Source organism: Lynx rufus, unplaced genomic scaffold (genome assembly GCF_022079265.1).
Source record: "Lynx rufus isolate CCGP_SWC_20201006 ecotype Redwood Valley unplaced genomic scaffold, mLynRuf1.p SCAF_51, whole genome shotgun sequence".
In the NCBI taxonomy this organism is placed as follows: Eukaryota; Metazoa; Chordata; class Mammalia; order Carnivora; family Felidae; genus Lynx; species Lynx rufus.
Window position 1 is genome coordinate 227,916 of NW_025814869.1, and position 21,148 is coordinate 249,063.

General features: G+C 37.5%; 2 protein-coding genes across 5 annotated transcripts in view; both read left to right on the plus strand.

Annotated features, from left to right (window-relative positions):
• The window catches only part of LOC124527579 (gamma-taxilin-like), a 697,565-nt gene that overhangs the window by 137,760 nt on the left and 538,657 nt on the right, over window positions 1-21,148 (plus strand). The gene's annotated exons all lie outside the window — the stretch shown is intronic.
• LOC124527578 (RNA-binding motif protein, X chromosome-like) lies at window positions 962-11,116 on the plus strand. Its single transcript, XM_047100672.1, is given in 9 exon segments — window positions 962-1,070; window positions 1,531-1,637; window positions 3,669-3,843; window positions 5,520-5,669; window positions 8,587-8,701; window positions 9,766-9,891; window positions 9,967-10,055; window positions 10,811-10,851; window positions 10,853-11,116. Coding segments are annotated over 9 exon segments (1,176 nt in total).

The window sequence follows — 21,148 nt, forward strand, 5'->3', positions numbered from 1 at the left end:
CGTGAAGTTCCTGGATTTTGTCCGTGAACTATCTGTATGGGTTAAAAACGTGTTGGGGTTAGGACGAGATGTACGGACCCATTTACTTCGCAAAGACAGCCCTTTTTAATGGCCTTGTGTACAACCTTTGCTGTTTCTCTTGGCTTTTTTCAGTTGTGTGAAGGCGGGTCGTCGTGCATTGTTTGTCGGACGGCAGGGCGCCATTTTGATCAATGTGCCCTTTTTTTTCTTAACGGTTTATCTGACGCGTGAGGTGTTAACTGAAAAATAAAGGCACAATATTTAATTACTGTGATTATAAATTTATGGTTTACTAACCAGATGTCAAAATGTTGATTCACCTGATAGGAATTGTCAAATTTTTAATAGCCAGTTTAATTTAAATCACACAATTGCTTCGGCATTTGCTAAAGTTTGACTATGTTTCGTCACAGATTAATTTGCATTTCAGAAGGCTTTAATTCTGACCTTACTTTATGACTTAGCATTCTAAAAATATCTTAAACAAATTACTGTAAATAAAGAGTGTTTGATACATAAACAAAATAAATGAGAATAGATTCAGGGGGAGAAGTCCAAAATAAGTTTAAGGTATTGAGGTTTACTTAAAAGTTAGACGTTAACTGTTGTATACAGATACACATTTGTTATTATTGAAAGTGACACATTTTGCTTTTTAAAAATTGAAACCATAGTATAGCCAAAGGAACTACAGTAGTCTTACCACTATAAGTTTTTATGAAATCTATGTAGATAAGCAGAGTTTGTCTTAAGTTGGCGTTCATTTTGCTGTTTACGTCACAAGTTTCATTTTTCTTGTAAGTAAAAAGCAAAATAGAGCTTTGGTAGGGTACGTAACTTGAATTTTTCATACACTGTGTGATCAAATTTGATCTTTTTGACTTATAATTTATTGTTTGTAATGTGTATGTATATAATGTTTTTAATTAGTTACAGCAAAATGATGGAAGCTGATTGGCCTGGGAAGCTGTTTATAGGAGGCCTCAGTATCGAGACTAATGAAAAGACTCTTGAAGTTGTATTTGGGAAATATGGTCCCATAGTGGAAGGTAATTCTTAGAACTAGCATATGTAAATATTCAAAGTAAATGTATATAACTGAACAGCTATGCAAAAATTATTTTTCTGTCTTAAAGCTTATCTGAACACTTTTTCTTATATTTATGTTTCATATTGGGAAAGTACTTAGAACAGTGAACGAAGTAAGAGACATTTAAGAGGCTCTTACTATGGAGAATGGAAAACAAGGAACAGTAATAAGTTTAGCATTGAAATGTGATGATAGGCTAACTATAGAGTTCTTCACTGTTGCTTTGTAGATTAATCATAATGATTGAAATGGGAAGTTTTTAACATACCTTTCTGAAGGTGGTTAACTATTACATCCAGAATATTAATTAAATTAAAAGAAGACGTAACAAAAATTGTCAAAGTGTTGATTAGTAGCTTTGAAAAGAGTAAGAAAAATTTTATGTAACATTAAATTTAAAAGTTTTATATGGATTACAGTTATTTTGATGAAGGATCGGGAAACAAAGAAGTCCAGAGGCTTTGCTTTTATCACTTTTGAGAGCCCTGCTGATGCTAAGGATGCTGCCAAAGATATGAATGGAAAGGTAAAACACTTCTTTGATAATTTTCTAGCTCTGTTCTTCATTGAATACTATTTCTAGATTCTGTTTTCCTAATTTTTAAAAGGTGGCATAATTACACATAGGACAAAATTATTGTCATTCTTCCTTTTTGTCCTATAAGTCCTGCAGAGTGGTTGGAAAAAATGACATGAATATAAACTTGAGCAGTATCTGTGAACCTATTTCCAAACTAGTAATGCAATGTAAGAATAAAACTTAAAACTGTAAAACAAACCTACATAAACAAAATTACAGTAGAAATAAGTTCCTCTTCATAAAAAAGCTATTGAAATTCATGGAAGATTTCTATACCATAAAAGCCTAGAAAGAGGAGTACAGAAAATTAATTCCTATTACTTAGGAAAATAATCCTTAAAAATTAATAGTTGAACAGGATCTTTACAGTCAAATTAGGGGATGCTGTCTTTAAGACAATTATGAGTAAACTAGTAAAGTGGTTATAAAAATAATTCACTCTTAACCCATGTCTAATATTGCTCTTCTTTTCTTAGTATGTTTTTATTCTATACTCAGTGATTTTTGTAAAATGGCTACTTTGATAGTTTATGTTTGCCTGCATTGTAGAAATTGTATTTGGCCAAGGATTTTGTATTGTGTACAGAGGTAAGTGAAACTTACTTAGAATATTTTATAAAATTACTTTGATTTCTGGTTTTTAAGTATAAGAACATGGGGTTTGTATGGAAGTTACTCTTAAATTCTTTCATTCACCAGGCATTTTATTGAGTCCCAGCCATTGATAATGCAACTAATGGTTATAAATAAGATAATATATTTTTTTGTATACCAAGTTAAAAGATAGGAAATGTATAAATAAAAATAAAATGTAAATATAATTATTTTCTTGTACACAAAAACATTAGAAAAAATAGGTAATTTAGTTAGTAGGGGGAGTTGACAATGAGTTGACACGAAGATAAACAGATGTTAGCTGAATCCTGCATTTTGTGAAGGAAGCAGCCCTGCATAAATTGTGGAAAATATTTTGGACCTAGAAACAGCAATTGAGTCTGCAAGGTGGAATTGCTAGTTGTGGCTGTTTAGATGGGGTAGGGCCCAGTGAAGTCTCAGTAGGAATTTAGGACCTAAGATTCTTTTTGAAAAACAATATAAAATACCAGAATGTTTATGTGCAACAGTTATTTTTTTAATGTTTATTTTGAGAGAATTGGGGAGGTGCAGAGAGTTGGGCACTTAACTGACGGAGATACCCAGGCTTCTCTGTGTGGAACAATTACTAAAAATTACGTTTTTAAAAATAGTTTGGGTCTGTGTAAAAGGTAAACCATTCTGAAATTTCTGAGAGTTTACAAAATTTAAGTAGTCCTGAAAAAGGAGAGTATGAAGTGCTACATTAAAACGGTGTGTTTTAGGGACATATTTAAAACAAAACTGAGTTAAGAACCGGGTATGACAAAACATATTAAAGACCAAATAAGTGTATTGTTAAAGAAAAGTAAAGGAAACTATTAGGTAAGTAAATATGGCTCCATTGTATTGGTAAATGTTCATTTTTAACAACAAATAACAGTAATACAGAATATAATCATTCTGAATAAATACTGGTAACTTGTTTTCTAAGTGACATACCCAATTGTTTTACATATCTTTGGGACACTGGAAAATTTAAATGGTAGAAATAATAAAATGAAATGAGCTATATGGTAGAAAATGTGTATTTTCATGAAATGTGAGAGCTATTAATTTTTAAATACTGGATGAAATGCCAAGAGTTTTAAAAAATATATATGTACTTGTGTATTGAATGGCTTCATGGAGGGAAGTTATTTGTCAAATGTCTCATATTTGGCAAGTGAAGAGACTGGTCAATAAAATACATGCTTTGAGGAACAAAACACATTGATCTTTAAGTTGATTTTAGTTTCAGTAGTTACTGGATTTGTTCATTTGTTCATTTGTTAAACTTAAATTGGTGTAATGTTATGGTTATTATACTTAATATTATACTTATATTATACTTACTGTTTTTAGTCGTTGGATGGAAAAGCAATTAAAGTAGAGCAAGCCAACAAACCATCTTTTGAAAGTGGTGGTAGACAGAAACCACCACCTCCTCCAAGAAGCAGAGGCCATTCAAAAAGTGCAAGCTGTGGAAGAGGAGGAAGTGGGGGAGTGAGAGTGCGTCCCTCACGTGGAGGACACTTGGGTAATGTTTTAAAATACAAGGATGCAACCATAGAACTGGGAAACAGTAAGTTTGAATGTATGGAATTACTTCAGTTTTTATTTACATCTTTTATGAGATGGATGAACTGTTAGATTCATTAGATGAGGAATTAACATTAGTAATAAATGCTAAGCGTTTATAGTTTTAAAAAATGATTGAAATAGGTAATGTGCAAAAAATAATCTTGCAGTGAAATGGCATAGATACCAAACTAAATTTAGTTTGTTTTAGCAGTATTACCAATTATTTCTAGTCAAATCAACAATTTTTCCTCAGTACTCATTTTTATTGATTGTATGTTTTTATAGAAGTTAAGATTGGTTGTTCATAACAATGACTGGCTGGCTCTGTTTGTAGAGCATGGGACTTTTAATCTTGGGGCTGTGAGGTTGAGCCCCATGTTGGACATAGAGCTTAGATAAAAAAATTGTTGGCTTATATTTGAAAATCCATCTTTTCTTTATTGTGGAAGTTATTTCATTGCATCACAAAAACATTGGGGAGTCTTTAAAAGTACACAAGAGAAAGTAAAATCACTCAAAATACATGTTTCATGCATAATACTTCATATTTCAGGATTAACCTTGCAGTATTGTTTTCCATGTGTGCGTGTGCAAACATCTATGCAAATCTCGTCATTTTGAAAGAAGGGTTTTCTTCCTTGGTTTTTTGTAAAAAAAAAAAAAACCTTGGATTTGGGAAAATATAGGAAATAATATAGAGCTTTTTTTAGATTTTTGAAGATGGGTTTATTCAGAAAGAAATTTAAAAGCTGCTGCTTCACAAATAGTATGTACCTTTATCGTGTGTGGGAGGGATAATGAGTTACTGAAAATGGTGTTTACGAACTTTTCAGAGAAATCTTTTTTATTCATTATGAAAGGGAGTCGCTTCATGTACCACATAAACTTTATTTCTTCTATTAACCAGTCTTCAAATCAAACATTGGGCTTCCATTTTTGATAATTAAGTGTGAGTTTTAGGAAATGGCTCCTAAAGTGGAATTGCAAAGTTTGACCCATTTTAAAACACACTAACTTGGTCATGAGAAAATTTTAGTATTTTTCCCATGTTTCAAAATATTCATATTTTTCTTACCTATAACAATACTGGGGACTTTTTCTAGTTGAAAAGATAAACAAATGATTTTTGATGATTTAATATGTATATCTTAAACTATTAAAATTGAACAGAACATAGTTTTTTTCATTGATGTAAAATTGCTATTATTTTGCAAGTGAACTTTAAGAATAGTATGTTAATTTACTCTCAAGATACTTCATTTTTGAAATATATTCCCCTTTTCATTTTTTAAAATAACTTTATTTATACCTATGTGTTCTATTTTTCAAAAGCTTTCTTGACACCAGGATAATAGAGCAATTACTTACCATTTTTCTCCACTCTTTCAGTTTTCCCCAAATGTGTGTCTCTTTCATATGAATATAAAATGCTTCTTAAAATTTTTCTGGGTTTTCCAAATTGATTTTCATAAGAAGTCTTTGACTTCTATTTATGTCTTACTAGGAAACACTTTTAGTTTATACAAGATGAATGCCTAAAACGATAATATTGTGTAGTAAAGATTTTTAAACAATAATTGAAACTTGATCATTAAAAATTCTACTTACTAAAAAGATTTCATTTAAATACAGATGATCGTGAATATGTTAATCTCAACATGAGTTCTTCCAGGGGACCCTTCCCAGTTAAAAGAGGTTCATCTTCAAGAAGTGGAGGTCCTCCTCCAAAAAAATCTGCTCCTTCTGCCCCAGGACGTAGCAATAGAGGGATTGGAGGAAGAGGTAAATTCTATAAATTAAAAAGGCAATAGTTTCTTATAAATGAAAATCACTTATTTTAAACTGAGTGTTTAAATTTCAAGAAGCACAGTGGAATGTGAGGAAACATACGGGGCTTATTTAGTGATCATAACCTATTTTTGGTGAGGAACTAATTGTTCAGGTTCTAATTGTAGATGCAGTAGATAATTAGCAAACATCAGTGGGGAAAATTTTGCCTTTAAGGGCTATGTTTGCTATGGAACTCTTCATTTTTCTGACAGTTCCTGTGAGCATGCTTTGATTAGCAGGCTTTTTTCACCTGGATTCAAGGTCAATATTTTCATGAAAGTGTCCCATGAGAGAATATTTTCATGTATAGCATAGTTTGGCTATGTATTTTGATCACCTGGTTTATATTTAATTAGTTACAAACAGTAACTACAAGTTATAAACAAAACAGTACTTCTTTTTTTCTTTCTGTGTTTGGACCATAATGGTGTTCTGCTATAAAATTTTTGCTCGAAATGTGGGTGGTGGTGGATACACACTTAACCTCAGTGTGAGTTCTTCAAAAGGATCTGTGCTAGTAATGCCCCAGTGTAAAAGTTATCAGAAAGCTCAGTATTAAAATCATAATGCTTATGTGTAAATCATTGTTTTTGTTCTGTGAGTATACAAAGAAATATGTAAGTACATAGAAGATATATTTTCTGCTACCAAGAATTCTCTCACTGGGAAGGAAATACGTTATATAAGTATTTCATGCTTAATAAATTTAGAAATTAGCTGGGAAGGTACTGTACACATGGATAGTTATTTAATTTAAAAAATTAAGGCTTGATAGACTTAAAGGAGACTGACATTTTAAGTTGGGGGAATATGAAGTGCACTTAGGTATGAAATATATAGAAGACATTAAAAGTGTGACTGGTGGAGAGCTCAGTTATAAAATACATGGAAGACATTAAGATTGGTGGAGAGCTCATGTTTTAAATTGTTAGGTAGCAGTCCTTAGGGAATTTCAAGTTACTTAAGACAAAGCAAGAGATGAGTATCCTCAAATATACTAACACAATTTTGACAAGTAGGTGTAAGATTTTGGATTGAACAGAAAAGGAAGCAAGAGGGCATAGAAAACTTTTGAGTGAAGAAATAAATACCATCTTTTAATTGAGAGAAATCTGAAAACTTTAGTTCTCTTAATTTAGTATTGCTATTTAAACCTTGTTATATAGAAATTGCCATTATCATATTTACCCTTCTGAGGATCTGGTAGAATGTCAAGTGTAATTTGCTGTAATTACGTGTATTTTGCTGTTGACAAAATACACAAGAAGCCTACACATTTCCAATGAAAGAATTAAATACTGAGCCAAAAAATAAATAAATGAAGGTTGAACTCTAGGAACTAATCATAAGAATTAATATATGAAGAGAATATTTATGGGAGAAAGTTTTCTTATTTTGAAAAATGTACAGTACTTTCAAATTAGCCCCTAAAAAGTATTGCTAATGAAACCCTAGAAATCAGTATTGCCATCATTAAAAAGACCAAGCTATCTACCAGTTGGTGTGGTAAATTAGAAAATATTGTATATGTAAAGAGTTTGAAATGTAATACACTATGATATGATACTCCTGTTGGTGTGAGTGGGATGAATTGGCAGTCAATCATTTCTCTAGCTGAAAGAAGATACATATGTACTTCAGTCAGTGAGAAGTTTGAAGGTTTTACACCTATTTGTGCTATTAATATTCATTAGCAATTCCTATGAATGTAAAAAGAAGTAAGGGGCGTGAAATATCTTCTAGCTGGAGCAGTTTTAATCACTGAATGATTTCATTGCATGTGAATCTTTGGTTTAAACATTGTAAGAAATACTGGCTTTGAAGGGATAATGGAATATGGAAAGCCATGGAAAATGTTTAGGTGATAACCAGGAACATTTAGGAATTTAAAGGAAAACATTGTAAATTAGCAAAATCATAGAGGAAGCAGGGTATATTACATATGCAGGTACTAGAAATTTGCAGTGGGGGTTGTAAATAGAAAATGATTCTTAAAGCAGGAAAAGGCACTATTCTTTTAATGGAATGAAGAGATGAAATAAACAAAGGAAATGATATATAAAAGAAATGGAGAGTTTTAAATTGAACCTTAATTATGCAGCAAGCTGGCTACAGAAAAGACAATCTAGGAAACTGATGAACAATGGGATAATTATTTAATACATTAAAGTTACTTAACGCCTTTGCCGTGTAACTACTCAGGACACTGAACAAGTATTCTTGGCAGTGTTAGTATATATACACAGGTAAAACATAAGAAAACATGGAGTATCTTGAGACCTAAAATAGTGGCTAAGAATAACATTAAAAGACCAAGGAAAGTGTGTAGATGGAGTTTGAAAATAAATTAAAATAACTTATCCTTATAAATACTGTGTTTTTGAACAGCCATCAGAACATTTAACTAGGACTGCAGTACCAAGGTGTGAATACAAAAAGAATAGTTCAGTTGTAATGGGATCTTATAATGGAGAGTATATTGAACACTGAGAGTAAAAATAATGATTAATAGACTTTCAGGTAACCTAAACAAGAGGTAGATTAAGTAAAACCATAGCAAATAGGGGAGAAAAGCTGCCAGAGGAAAATAGGCAGATTTAATCACTGAATATGTGGAAGTAGCTACAAAGTTGCTTATATTTAGAACTTTTTTTTAGCAGTTGATGGTAATTTAAAGATTATGCAAAATTTATATATGGAGTGGAAGATATCAGAAGATAAAACATTCAAGAAATATATGTAAAGATGCAGACAAAAAAATGAACATAAATATCCTAAAGGAGAAACCTGTAAGAATTGTGGAAAGAAATCAGTGATTTGATCTCATAAAAGTTACTGAGACACTTACTTCAGAATCTTTAAATTAAAGGTCCATTGTCCCATGGAAGAGAAAACTATGGAGGTCCTTCACGCAGAGAGCCGGTCTCTTCCCGGAGAGATGACTATATGTCACCAAGAGATGATGGTTACAATACTAAAGATAGGTAAAGGAGGGGTGCCGGGGTGACTCAGTAGTAGGTTAAGCATACTACTCCTGATTTCAACTCAGATCATGATCTCAGAGTTATGAGATCGAACCCCACATTGGGCTCTGCTCTGAGTGTGTTTGAGGTTCTGTCACACTGTGTGCTCTTTCTTTTGCAAAAATTAATTAACTTTTTAAAAAGATACATAAGGGAAAACAAAGTATATAAATTGTCAATAATGCATTTTTTGTTGTTGAAGTTCTAACATAAAGCTAAATATTTTTAAGTTAACAATTTAGAAATATTTAGTACATTTACAGCATTCTATAATTGCCACACTTACCCATTTGCAAAATATTTCATCATCCTACAGTAAAACCCTGTAACATTAAGGGTTGCCTGCACCCTTCGCTAGAGCCTGACAAACATCCATCTGATTCTGTCTCTGTTGATTTACCTATTCTGGATATATCATAGTAATGGAATGAGACCATATGGCTTCTTTCCTCTAGCATAAGTGTTCTCAGTAGTTCTCCGTATTGTAGTATGAATCCTTCTGGTTATTTTAATGGTTTATTATATTCTGTTGTGTATATAATAAATATAATCTGGGTTACTATCATCATAGTACATTTTTGAACCTGTTTGATAGTATTTCAGTACCTGTTTTCAGTTCTTTTGGGTGTATACTTAGGGGTGGAAATTCATGGTTGTGTAGTAATTCTGTTTAATTTTCTAAGGAACTAACTTTTCCCACATGGATTGTACTTAACTTTGCAGTTCTGTCATCGAAGTACAAGTTTGAATTTCTCACTAACTTGATACTAAGTTGATATTTTCCATGTTTTAAGCTATTATAGCCAACTTACTAGGTGTGAGGTAGTATTTTGATTTGTATTTATTAGCTAATGATCAACTGAGCATCTTTTCATGTGCTTGTTGGCCATGTGTGTATCATCTTTGGAAAAAAAGTGTATTCAAGGGTGCCCATTGAAAAAAGTTTTTTTTTTTTTTTGGTCAGAGTTTTAAAATATATTCTGGGAATAGAAATTACATTTTAACAATTTACTTCTTTATTTAAGTTACTCGAGCAGAGATTATCCAAGTTCCCGGGACACCAAGGATTATTCTCCATCACCTAGAAACTATGCATACCGTTACTATGGCCATTCAAGTTCTCGGGATGAACATTACTCTAGAGGATATAGGTACTGAAAGTTGTCATTTTTATCAAATAGCTGCTTGAAAGTCTTAATTCTTACATTAATATTTTTTAAATTTAGTGATCGTGATAGCTATGGTGGAGGTCGTGAGAGAGATTATTCTGAACATTCAAGTGGAGGCTCTTACAGAGAATCATATGAGAGTTACGGTACGAGTCCAGTTTTTCCTGATAAATCATAGAATTAGATTTAACAGGCAAGATTGGTATATATATTGTTACATCTAATTCCACAAAGGAAAAACTATAGAATGATACTCTGATTAGTTTGAAGATCCTTGAATTACTTTAATAGTACATTTAAACGAACAATGCCTTTGCGGCTAAACTGGCAGTCTCCTCTTATCCCTAATTAGAGAAAAAATACTTAAATACAAGGAAGGGAGGAGCTCTTGGTTGGGTTGGCTTTGTGGGCTAAATATCTAACTCTGGATTTTAGTTCAGGTTATGATCTCATGGTTCACAGCATGGGTTTGAGTTCAGGGTTGGGCACTGCACGGACAGTATGGAGCCTGCTTAGGATTTTCTCTCAACCTTTGCCACTCTCTCTCTCCCCTGCATGCACATACTCTATCACAAAATAAATACACATTAAATAACAAGAAAGGGACAGTGTTCAACAGTAGAAAGCATAAGAACAACATGAAGATCAGGATTTCAGTCCTTTTTCAGAAACTGATAGAACATTTACTTCAAATAACCTGTTTAACCTGAAAAATACTACATTTGTACTTCCTTTTAAGTTTAAAATACCTTGATTAGTGCAGCATAATATTTTCTCAGCAGAGGCAGATAAAAACGTGTCTCTTCCAAATATTTAGTACTTGAACTAGAATCACAGTGCAGTGATACTCTCCAAAATTGTCATGTAGTTAGTTGTTTTTACTTGGTCATTGACTTTGCAGGTAGCTCCCATGGTGCACCACCAGCACGAGGACCTCCTCCTAACTTACGGTGGAAGCAGTCGCTATGATGGTTGTAGCTGCACACGTGATGGATACGGTGGAAGTAGAGGAAGTTACTCAAGCAGCCGGAATGATGTCTATTTAAGTGGTCGTGAGCATGGTGGCAGACAGGAATGAGGGTTTCCACCTTCCATGGATAGGGTGTACCCTGCTATTCGTGAATCGTATGGTAGCTCAAGTTATGGGGGTTCCAGAGGTGGTCATGGGGGAAACCGATCTGAAAGAGGAGGCCGTAGCAAATACTAAAAATAAGTTATGTGCCAGTTTTTTTTTGTTTGTTTTTGCAAAGAGAAATTTTAAATGCTACTTTTTTCTGCTTTATTGCATTGGTTAATAAAAGAAAAATGTTACCCTTGTGGGGGCAGGCATACTTTTATTTGCCCTCCATGCATTTTTGGTAAGAAGAAAACATTCAAAATAATTTCATAATAATTAGTGTTAATTAAGGAATATTACAGAAGTTATTTGAAAATAGTGTCTGTATTGTTAAAACTTTTAGCATAAGTTTCCGTAAAATGGTATTTCCTTTTTATTATTTTACTATTTAGCTATAAAAAATGTGAAAGCAAATTTGTTTGAAAGGTGAATTGCACTGTTTGCCTGAAAATTTCCTTTGTGTTGGAAATAAATGCATACAAAATCTATACTCCTGAAAGGAAAAAAAATGTTACTTTTGGGAGACGCATACATTAACTTTCCTTGCATGATTTTTTTGGATAAGATGAAAAACATTTTTGAAAGTAATTTCATAATTGTTAATGTTAATTGATGAAAACTAGAGAAGTTGTTTAAATGTAATTGTCTGTATTAAGATTTTCAGAGTAAACATTTCCATTAAATGGTTATTTCCTATGTGGTTTTACTGTTGACTTAAAAAAATGAGAAAGCAAATGTGTATGGAAGGAAAACTGCATTGTTTGCCTAATTTTCTTTTTGTGTCTGATGAATATAAATGCATATAATATAAAGTGGCATGTTCTTTTTTCCACAGCAAGCTGTGCCTGTTTTCCATGTGATATTGTTTGCAAGTTTAAATGTGTAAAACAGTTTGAGAAAATTAGCCACTATTTTACAAATACCAAATGAGGCCCCAATGGCCTTCTTGGGGAGGTTGGGGGAGGCTCTCATGACATATATGGCTATCTCCCCTGACAGCCCTAAAGCTGAGATGATTTTATTTTTTTTTTAATTTTTTTTCAACGTTTTTTATTTATTTTTTTGGGACAGAGAGAGAGCATGAACAGGGGAGGGGCAGAGAGAGAGGGAGACACAGAATCAGAAACAGGCTCCAGGCTCTGAGCCATCAGCCCAGAGCCTGACGCGGGGCTCGAACTCACGGACCGCGAGATCGTGACCTGGCTGAAGTCGGACACTTAGCCGACTGCGCCACCCAGGCGCCCCAAGCTGAGATGATTTTAAAGGACAAATTTATCACTTAATCAGCCCTAATTATTCAGAGGAAATGCAAAAATTGGCTGTTGTACTTGAAGGAAACTGGAGGAGCTCTTACACGCTGCCAACTGGGTATATTACAACCAAGATAAAAACAAAACAAAAACAAACAAAAACAGGAGAATTAAAAAAAACAACCTGAGTCCTTAGTTGTCACCTTACATACCATGTCAGACCAGACTACGTGAGGTCCTGGCCCCAGATGCCACTTATGTGGATAAGCCACTGGAAATGAGACTGCCCTCAAAAGCAACAACAGAATTCAGAGCCCCATAAGCCATGCCACCTTTGTGGAAACAATTACTTGAAGCCTGAGTGCCCTCGAGGACCTCCATCCCCAAGGGCTCAGATAACCAGTGTCCCTGAAAGGGACTGAGGGGTCTGGGGCTCTTTGGAGTGGTTCCCAGAACCAGCTGTCTATTGGAAGCCTGGACCCTGTAGTAACTCTGGAAAACTCAGGTAACTAGCATGTCGGATCACTTCCTAATTGATAATGGAGCCATATATTCTGTCGTCTTTTCCACTCCAGGCCAACTATCCAAATGCAGCATAATGATTGGAAGCATTTCTGGAAAACTTGTAACTAAACTTTCTCTCAGCCCCTGGGATGTATAATTTTTTCTCATTCTTTCCTGATAATTCCAGAGAGCCTTACCCCCTTGCTATAAAGGGATATTATAACTAATTGGAGACTACAGTGCTGCTAACTCCAGGACAGATAAACAATTATGTCAGTTTTGGAGGATTACTGGATATTGTAGGCTGTGGATACCAGGGTTCAGAAATTAACTCTCACACTGTATCAATTATTAAAGGAGACTCAATCCCATCTATTCTCCCAGGGAAATAAACTGGGGTCTAACTAATGGACACTGGCTCCAGTGACTCCAGCCCTTGGGATGGTTACAAGCAGAGCAGGAGAAATTTCTATTATTGAGCTCAAATACCTGAAAGATCATTCAAGTACTGCATCAGGCCTTTTATAAGATATGGTAAACGGCTGCCTTAACTCTTTCTCTAATAGGAACAAATCAACAAACGGAGGCAAAAATTAGCAGACTCCTGGAAATCTTGGAGCAACATATGGAACTGGACATCCTGGCTCCTCTCTTTAGCTGGTCCTGTCTTAACGCTTTTCATAGCCCTCCAGTTTGGTCCTTGTATTCTTAATATGCTAATAGAGTTTATTTCCTCTCGTTTAGAAGCTATAAAGTTCCATATGATGCTCCAGCTGGACCATTCTAGCTGTTGCTACTCTCATTTGGAGAGTACAAAGAACCCTAGCTGTCTCACACTCCCCTTCAATGTCCCTGTCCAGCAGGAAGAAGCCAGAACAGTTTTTGCCCCTCCTCCATGGCAGCAAAGGATTCCCTGGCTTCCACAAACTGATTTTCCCTAAGTCTGCTACATCAGATTGAGAATCAGGAGGGGTGAATGAGGAAGAAAGCTGGTAAACAGAAATAAAAAGAGGAGTCAGATGTGTGAGGTCGGATACTCACCTTGCATGATTTTGGCTTCTGCAATCTTGCCTGTCTCTTGCATCAGTCAGAAGTCAGGAACCAGTAGCTTGACTATACTAGCCCCTGGAAGTGCATCATGTATAAAGGACCAGTAAAACCTGAGCCAGATGCTCAGCCATTGGAGGTGACTTCACTGAGTGGCAGTGAGTGGTGCGAAATAAACAGTCTTTCTGATTCCACAAGTGCTTGTCACTTGTCTCTTCCTGGGCACCAAGTATTTGCTGTAACAATCGTAAATGCTGAATGAAAATTCATAACCAGACCTGAAAGACTTATCCCCTTTAAGTTTTTTTAGGAACATAATTTAATATGTTGAATAGTTAAATTCATTTATAATGTAGAGAATATGAAACATCAAGTAGAAATGTATTTAAATTTGAGTTCTACTTTTATTTTTTTTTTAATTTTTTTCAACGTTTTTATTTATTTTTGGGACAGAGAGAGACAGAGCATGAACGGGGGAGGGGCAGAAAGAGAGGGAGACACAGAATTGGAAACAGGCTCCAGGCTCTGAGCCATCAGCCCAGACACGGACCGCAAGATCGTGACCTGGCTGAAGTCGGACGCTTAACCGACTGCGCCACCCAGGCGCCCCGAGTTCTACTTTTAAAAAAGCTTACTCTATACATTTTATGGGAATAATATTGCTGCATTATTTTTGAGTCAGTGATACAGACAGTTTATGTTAGTTGGCTTATGAAAAATAGCAAACATAAAATACCTAACTGAAAAAACTCAAGTCGGAAGTGTTAAATAATTATGTCCTGTTATTGACTGTGGTCATTAAAACTGGTTTCTGATCTTAAAGCATACTAAATTGTCTTCAGAAACTGTATTGAAAATGCCACACACTGTATCGGATTCAATGTGCATCCTTTTTTGTAGGTGATAAACATAATACCAGAGAATACTAGATTCTCATGTCTCATAAATGTGTCTTTTAATGGAGCTGAGGGTTGTTGGGGAGGAAGAAATTTAATGTCCCCTTCAAGATCCTTCAGTCCTTATGGTTGTTGCTTTAAATTCTCCACCAGGCATGTTACTTACATGTGCTTGGGTTCGATCTCTGGCTGCGACCTTATCTTGTTGTTTCTTTGGGGACGAATTCCTTCTTCTTGGCACTTTGTCTAGGTCTCTGTCTTCTTCTCTGTGTTAGAAAAGCCTGATAATGTTTCCTGTTCCTGAGACTAAAGGCTTTATGAAGAACCAGTCATATAATGTGCAGGACTTCATGCCTCAGGGAATGTCTGTGGTGTATGCTTCGTGTGCTCTGCTGCTCTGCTGTGGCTGCTCTATCCCTCAGGCCAGTCATCTGCAGATGCTGTCTTTACCTGCAGTGGACAGTGTTGGGTCCTTGGCCAGAGTGGGGTAAGTTTTTAAGCAGGCATGGTAAAAGAGACCTGATGCTAGTTCCACTAGAACTGAAGTCCTGCACAACTCAATGGTCGGTACACGTGGGGTGTGGGGGATGTGTGCTGGTCTTCTGGGGGAGGGGCCCCCTGCACTGGCTCGTATGCACAGAAGCGGTGCCAGCAGAGTGCAGGGGGGCAGGACTCGGTGTTAGCAGCTCAGGCATCCACTGTGTGGGCACTGTGCTGTTTACCCAAGTGGCTTGTGGTGGGGGCGGGGGGACAGAAATGGGACCTAGCCAGGTCCGTTGTTTCTGGAGAGAGGAGTTCATGCTTATGCTCTCGGGGAAGTCCCCCCCAAGAAGAGTGAATAATTTCCCCTCATGTGTCTAGGTGTCTTTCAGATTGCTGCTTTCTGTCTATTCCGGGTTACTTGCCGGCCCAGAGGAGCACAGTGCATTTGGGGTTTACCCCAGCCAGCTCTGCTGACTTGTAAACTTCCAAACTTCAGGGTCCTGGTGTTGGGGAGATTGGCACCGGTCCTCTGGGAAAGGTTCTCGCTGTGCTGCGACAGATGCAGGTTTGGTACAGAAGGGCAGTCACACCAGAGCCACAAGGGTGTGGGATTTGGAGCAAGCCTGCTATGCAGTGTTGTGGTTAGCTGCCCTCAGGATGTGTCTCTGCACCTCCGCTCAGGAGCAGAGGAAATGGTGCCCACCAGCTCCTCTGTCTCCACGGAGGCAATGCCGCGCCTCACAGATGTGTTCCAAAACAAACCAGCAGTCTCTCCCTGCCCACTGAGGTGATCCTTAGAACATGCCATCTACCCAGAAGTTGTTTGCCTGTCTTCTCTCCAGGAGTAGGGCACCGTCCTCAGGTCTCCATCCCAGCTATCCTGGGGACCTGTGAAACTCTAGGCTTTGAACCCCACTGTTTACAAAAGCTCACAAAATTCACCCCCTCTCGTTGTGGAGTGAGTGCCTTTGGGGAAATGTTCTTGTGTCTTCCCCTGAGTGTGCCTCTTTCTCACCCTTCTTTGTGACTAGGGTTCTCTGCACTCTGCAGCACCTGCAATCTGTTTCTCTCCCAAACCATGTCTCTGCACTTCTTACCTTTCTTCATGTGGCCTCTTGTCTCTCTCTACTTGTGGAGTTTGTTTCTGTCAGTCCTCAGGTCATTTTCGTGGGTACTCAGAATGATTTGATGGTTATCTAGCTGTGTTCGAGGGACAAAGCAAGCCTAGGGTCCTCCTACCACACCTCCGTCTTCGCTCCTCTAGGGTGGGTTTTTTTTTTTTTCCTTTTCTTTTCTTTTCTGTTTGAGTGAAGTTCCATAACATTGTTGGGGAGGAAGGAATTCCATGTCCCCTTCCAGATCCTTCTAGCTGCACTGTGAATCAAATTGATACGAGGAGAGTAACAGGAAAAAACATCAAATTCAATTTCATATACATGGGGACTCCACACCAACACAAAATTGAAAGACTGGATATATGTGACACACATCATTCTGCACTAAGGAGAAGCAGGTAGGAGTCTGGGCTTTCAAAGGGAAGGTGTGCAAATCACAGGAAAAAGATAGAGAGTAGATAAAGTGTTTGCAGACAATGGGGCATAGGAATTTTAACAAAAAGGCTTTGCTGAATTGCTCCTTGTTTTACCTGCTTCAGTCCCTGTCTTCCACCCCTCGTTCTTATCATAAGGTAGTTATCTGTGCAGATTGCTCCTTCCAGGAGCAGCTCCTCCATCTAAGTTGTATTGAGTCAGCTGAGGGAGACAAGAGGGTCAAAAACTTTTGCTGAGTTGGGACGCCTGGGTGGCTCAGTTGCTTAAGCCACTGACTTCAGCTCGGGTCACGATCTCACAGCTGTGAGCCTGAGCCCCACGTCAAGCTCTGCGTTGACAGCTCAGAGCCTGGAGCCTGCTTTGGATTCTGTGTCTGCCTCTCTCTGTCCCTCGCGAGCTCATGCCTCTCTCTCTCTCTCTCTCTCTCTCTCTCTGTCTCTCTGTCTCTCTGTCTCTGTCTCTCTCAAAAGAAAAAAAACATTTAAAAAATTTTTAAAAAAGCAACAACAAACTTTTGCTGAGTCTGTTCGGTTGTGACTGTTTTTAACTGGAAATAATCTTTGTGCCAAAGTGGCCCATCTCGGGGCGTCCTGCCATTGGCCTCTACAGGAGTTTTCTATATGGTGAGTAAACTTAAGTGCCTTGTATGCGAAGTGTATGTGATATGGCTTATCATTTGTTTTCACATGACTGTCCCGATATTTCAGTACAATAAGAAAAGGCAAAAGAAGACTGAGAAAGTGAAGAGAAGAAAGAAAAGAAAAAGCCCGACCCAAAACGCGAAAAATAAATGAAAAATAAACAAGAGACTATGAACCTGAGTTTAAATGAAAAAAGTAAAAATAAAATAAATAAGCAAGGCTGGTCTTATTTCCACCAGAACTGTGGGTGTCATTTGGACACTTGATTTTCAGTACACTTGGTGCTTGTGGGGTGCTGTCGGTGCTGGTCTTCTGGAAGACCAGCCTGCTGCCTCGCTCAGCATCAGTCTTGCCTCTCAGTTGACAGGCAGGGAGCAGCAGGCTTTGCATTAAGCGGGTCGCTCATCCGCTGGGGGCTGCTGTGCTGCTCTCTAAAGTCTGACCCTGTTTGTGTTCTGGCAGGCAATGGCACCACTCTAATCTCTTGCCTCATGGACAGGGGATCTTCCACTCCCTGCTCTTCAAATAGTCCTAACAGAAGAGCGAGGGCAGTCTGTTCACAGTGTGCCACAACTCTTCTGTGTGTGTGTGGGTTTTTTTGTTGTTTTGTTTTTTGGGTTTTTTGGGGGGTGTGGCTGGGATTCAGAACCCAAAGCCTTCATGGACCTGGTCTCACATGGGTCCCCACTCCCTCCTGTAGATTAGAGCCTCTCCACACTGTCTGAAATCCTGCCCCTGATGATCAGTCCCCCGCCTGCACAGTGTGCGGAATCCACGGTGTAGCATTGCTAAAAGCGGCAAAAGTTATATTCCCTCTGGATGCACCTCTGTCCCCTGCTGACGGACGCCTTTGTGCTGGGGCTTGGCAGGGTCTTTCGTCCTTGAGATAGTAATATACCCTGTTCCAAAAGTACTCCAGGAAGAGGAATGTTCTCTCCCAGTGCACCCCGGGTATCTCTATACCATGCTATGTACCCTGGGACCATTTCTCTCTTCCCCCGGAAGCCACAGCTCTGCTCCTGAGAAAGTCACACCCTTCCAAAACCTGAGTTTGAGTTCCAAATGCTGTTTGAAAAACAAAACAAAACAAAACAAAACAAAACAGCAAACAAACAAAGAAACACCTGTGGCCCTTTTTGTGTATTTTTTGCCCCCCAGTCCCGTGGTCAGAGAGGGTTTCCTCTTTTGCGAACTCAGCGCCCCTCTGTTTCTCTTCGTTTCGTCTCTCTGTGGAAAGGGTTCCCTCCCTCCATGGCATCACCATTTCTCTGTCACCCAGTTCACTTCCACGCACCTCGCACCTCCCATGTTGTCTCCCTCTGACTCTGGAGATGGTTCTGCCACTCCACACACACACACTGCAGGTCGATTTCCTGGGTGTTCCTAGGAGTCGACCTCAGGAAAGCTGTGTTTGCCCAAGTTGTATCAGTTGTTTATATATTTCAGGTATTAACCCGTTATCCGATCTGTCATCTGCCCACCTCTTCTCCCATCCAGTAGATTGTCTCCTGTTCCTTCGCTGTGCAGAAGCTTGTATTTTGTCATTATCTCAGTAGTTTGTTTTGCTGATGTTTTCCTTGCCTCAGGAGACATCGAGGCAGTGTTGCTATGGTAGATGTCAGAGACATTTCTGCCTGGGTCCTCTTGTTAGGAGTGTTATGCTTTCAGGTCTCACACTTACTCAGTCCAGTTTCAATTGATTTTTGTGTATGGTGAAGAAAATGGTCCAGGTTCACCCTTCTGCACGTTGCTGTGCAGATTTCCCAGAGCCATTTGTTTTTCTTTTCCCCCCTGAATATTCTTTCCTGCTTTGTGGAAGATTAGTTGGCTGCATACTTGTGGGTCTATTTCTGGGGTTTCTGTTCTGTCCTATTCATCCGTGCGTGTGCGTGCATGCGTGCGTGCGTGCGTGCGTGCGTGCGTGTGTGTTTTGAGCCAGTACCAAATATTTTAAATACTTCAGCTTTGTACTATATCCTGAAATCTGGTATTGGGATGCCTCCTGTTTCTACATCAATATTTATTAGGATTTTTTTTTTTTGTCTATTCAGGGTCTTTTGGGGTTTCCTACCAATTTTGGTATTATTTGTTTTAGTTCTGTGAGGGCTACTGTTGGTAGTTGGATGGGATTGCACTCAATGTGTAGATTGTTTGGGGCAATATGGGCATTTTAGCATGAATGTCTTCCAATCCATGAATATGGAATGTCTTTGGGAATGTCTTTCCATTCATTTTGTGTCATCGTCAATTTATTATATCAGTGTTTGACAGTTTTTCAAGTAGAGATGTTTTACCCTGCATGGTTAAGTTTATTCACAGGGTTATTTGCTTAGTTATGTTTTGGGTAAGATCGTAAATGGTGTTACTTCCTTAATTTCTCTTTCTGCTACTTCGTATTACTGTAAAGACTCACTACTGGTATGTGCGTATTAATTTTGTATCCTGCCACTTTCCCTAATTAGTTTATTACTTATACTATTTACTTATTTATTTTTTTGGTCGAGTCTTTAGGATTTTCTATGTATAGGACCTGTCATCTGCAAACAGTGACAGTTTAATTTCTTCTTTTCCAGTGTGGATGCCTCTCATGTCTTTTTCTTGTCTGATTTCTGTGGCCAGGCATTACACTAATCATTGATAAGTGGTGAGAGTGGACATCCTTGTCTTCTTCCTGACGTTACTTGAACTTTCAGCTATTCTGAGTTAAGTATTGCGTTTGGTGTTAAATGTCCAGCTTCATTCTTGTTTCCGTTTCTTCTTCTTCTTCTTTTTTGTTTAGTGTGGGTATTAGTTCCTCAGCATCTTTTGTTGCAGGGGCAGATTTTTGCCCTCCGAATGCCTCGGCACCCTTTGTGGAAAATCATTTGCAAATGTGTTTGAGAAATTATTTCTGTGCTCTTTCTTTCATTAATCTTCATGTTTGTCTTCATCCCAACACCACATCATTTTGATTATTGTAGCTTTGTTTTAAGTTTTAAAGTCAGGAGGTGTGAGTCATTCAGCTGTTTTCTTGTTTTGTTTTGTTTTGTTTTGTGTTTTTGTTTCAGTATTTGGCTCTTCTAGTCCCTTGAGATTCCATATCATTTTAGAATGGATCTTTGCACTTTTGTAAAAAAGACACCCCTGGTAATTTGATAGGGACGCATTGAATCTGTAGATCGCTTTGGTAATACTGCCTCCTTAACAATGTCCTGATGTTAGTATAGCCATCCCATTTGTCTTTTGGTACGTTTTGTATGGAATATCCTTTTCTACCTGTTTTTCTCTACCTGTTTGTATTTTGGACCTAACGTGAATCTCTTGCAGGCAGTATGTAGAAGCACCATGTGTTGAGTTGCTCATTGAGTTACTTACTAGCATTTTTTTTATTGAGATATAAATGTTATAACTTGTACAACCTGATGATTAGATATCTGTACACAATGGAAAGTGATCAAAATAAGTCTAGTTAACATCCATCAACACACATAGTCACAAATTTTATTTGTCTTCTGATGAGAACTTTTAAGATCTTCTGCCTTATCCACTGGCAAAGATACGGTACACTATTTGTCATTACCTGTAGTCAAGATACAGTACATTACATCCTCAGGAGTTATTTATGTAGTAAGTGGAAGTTTGTACCGTTTGACCACAGTCACCCATTCTTGGCTCCCCCAACCCTGATTCTGGCCACCACCAGAATTTGTGTTGGTTTTGTTTTAGGACCCACGTGTAGATCAGATCACATAGTATTTGTCTTTCTCTGTCT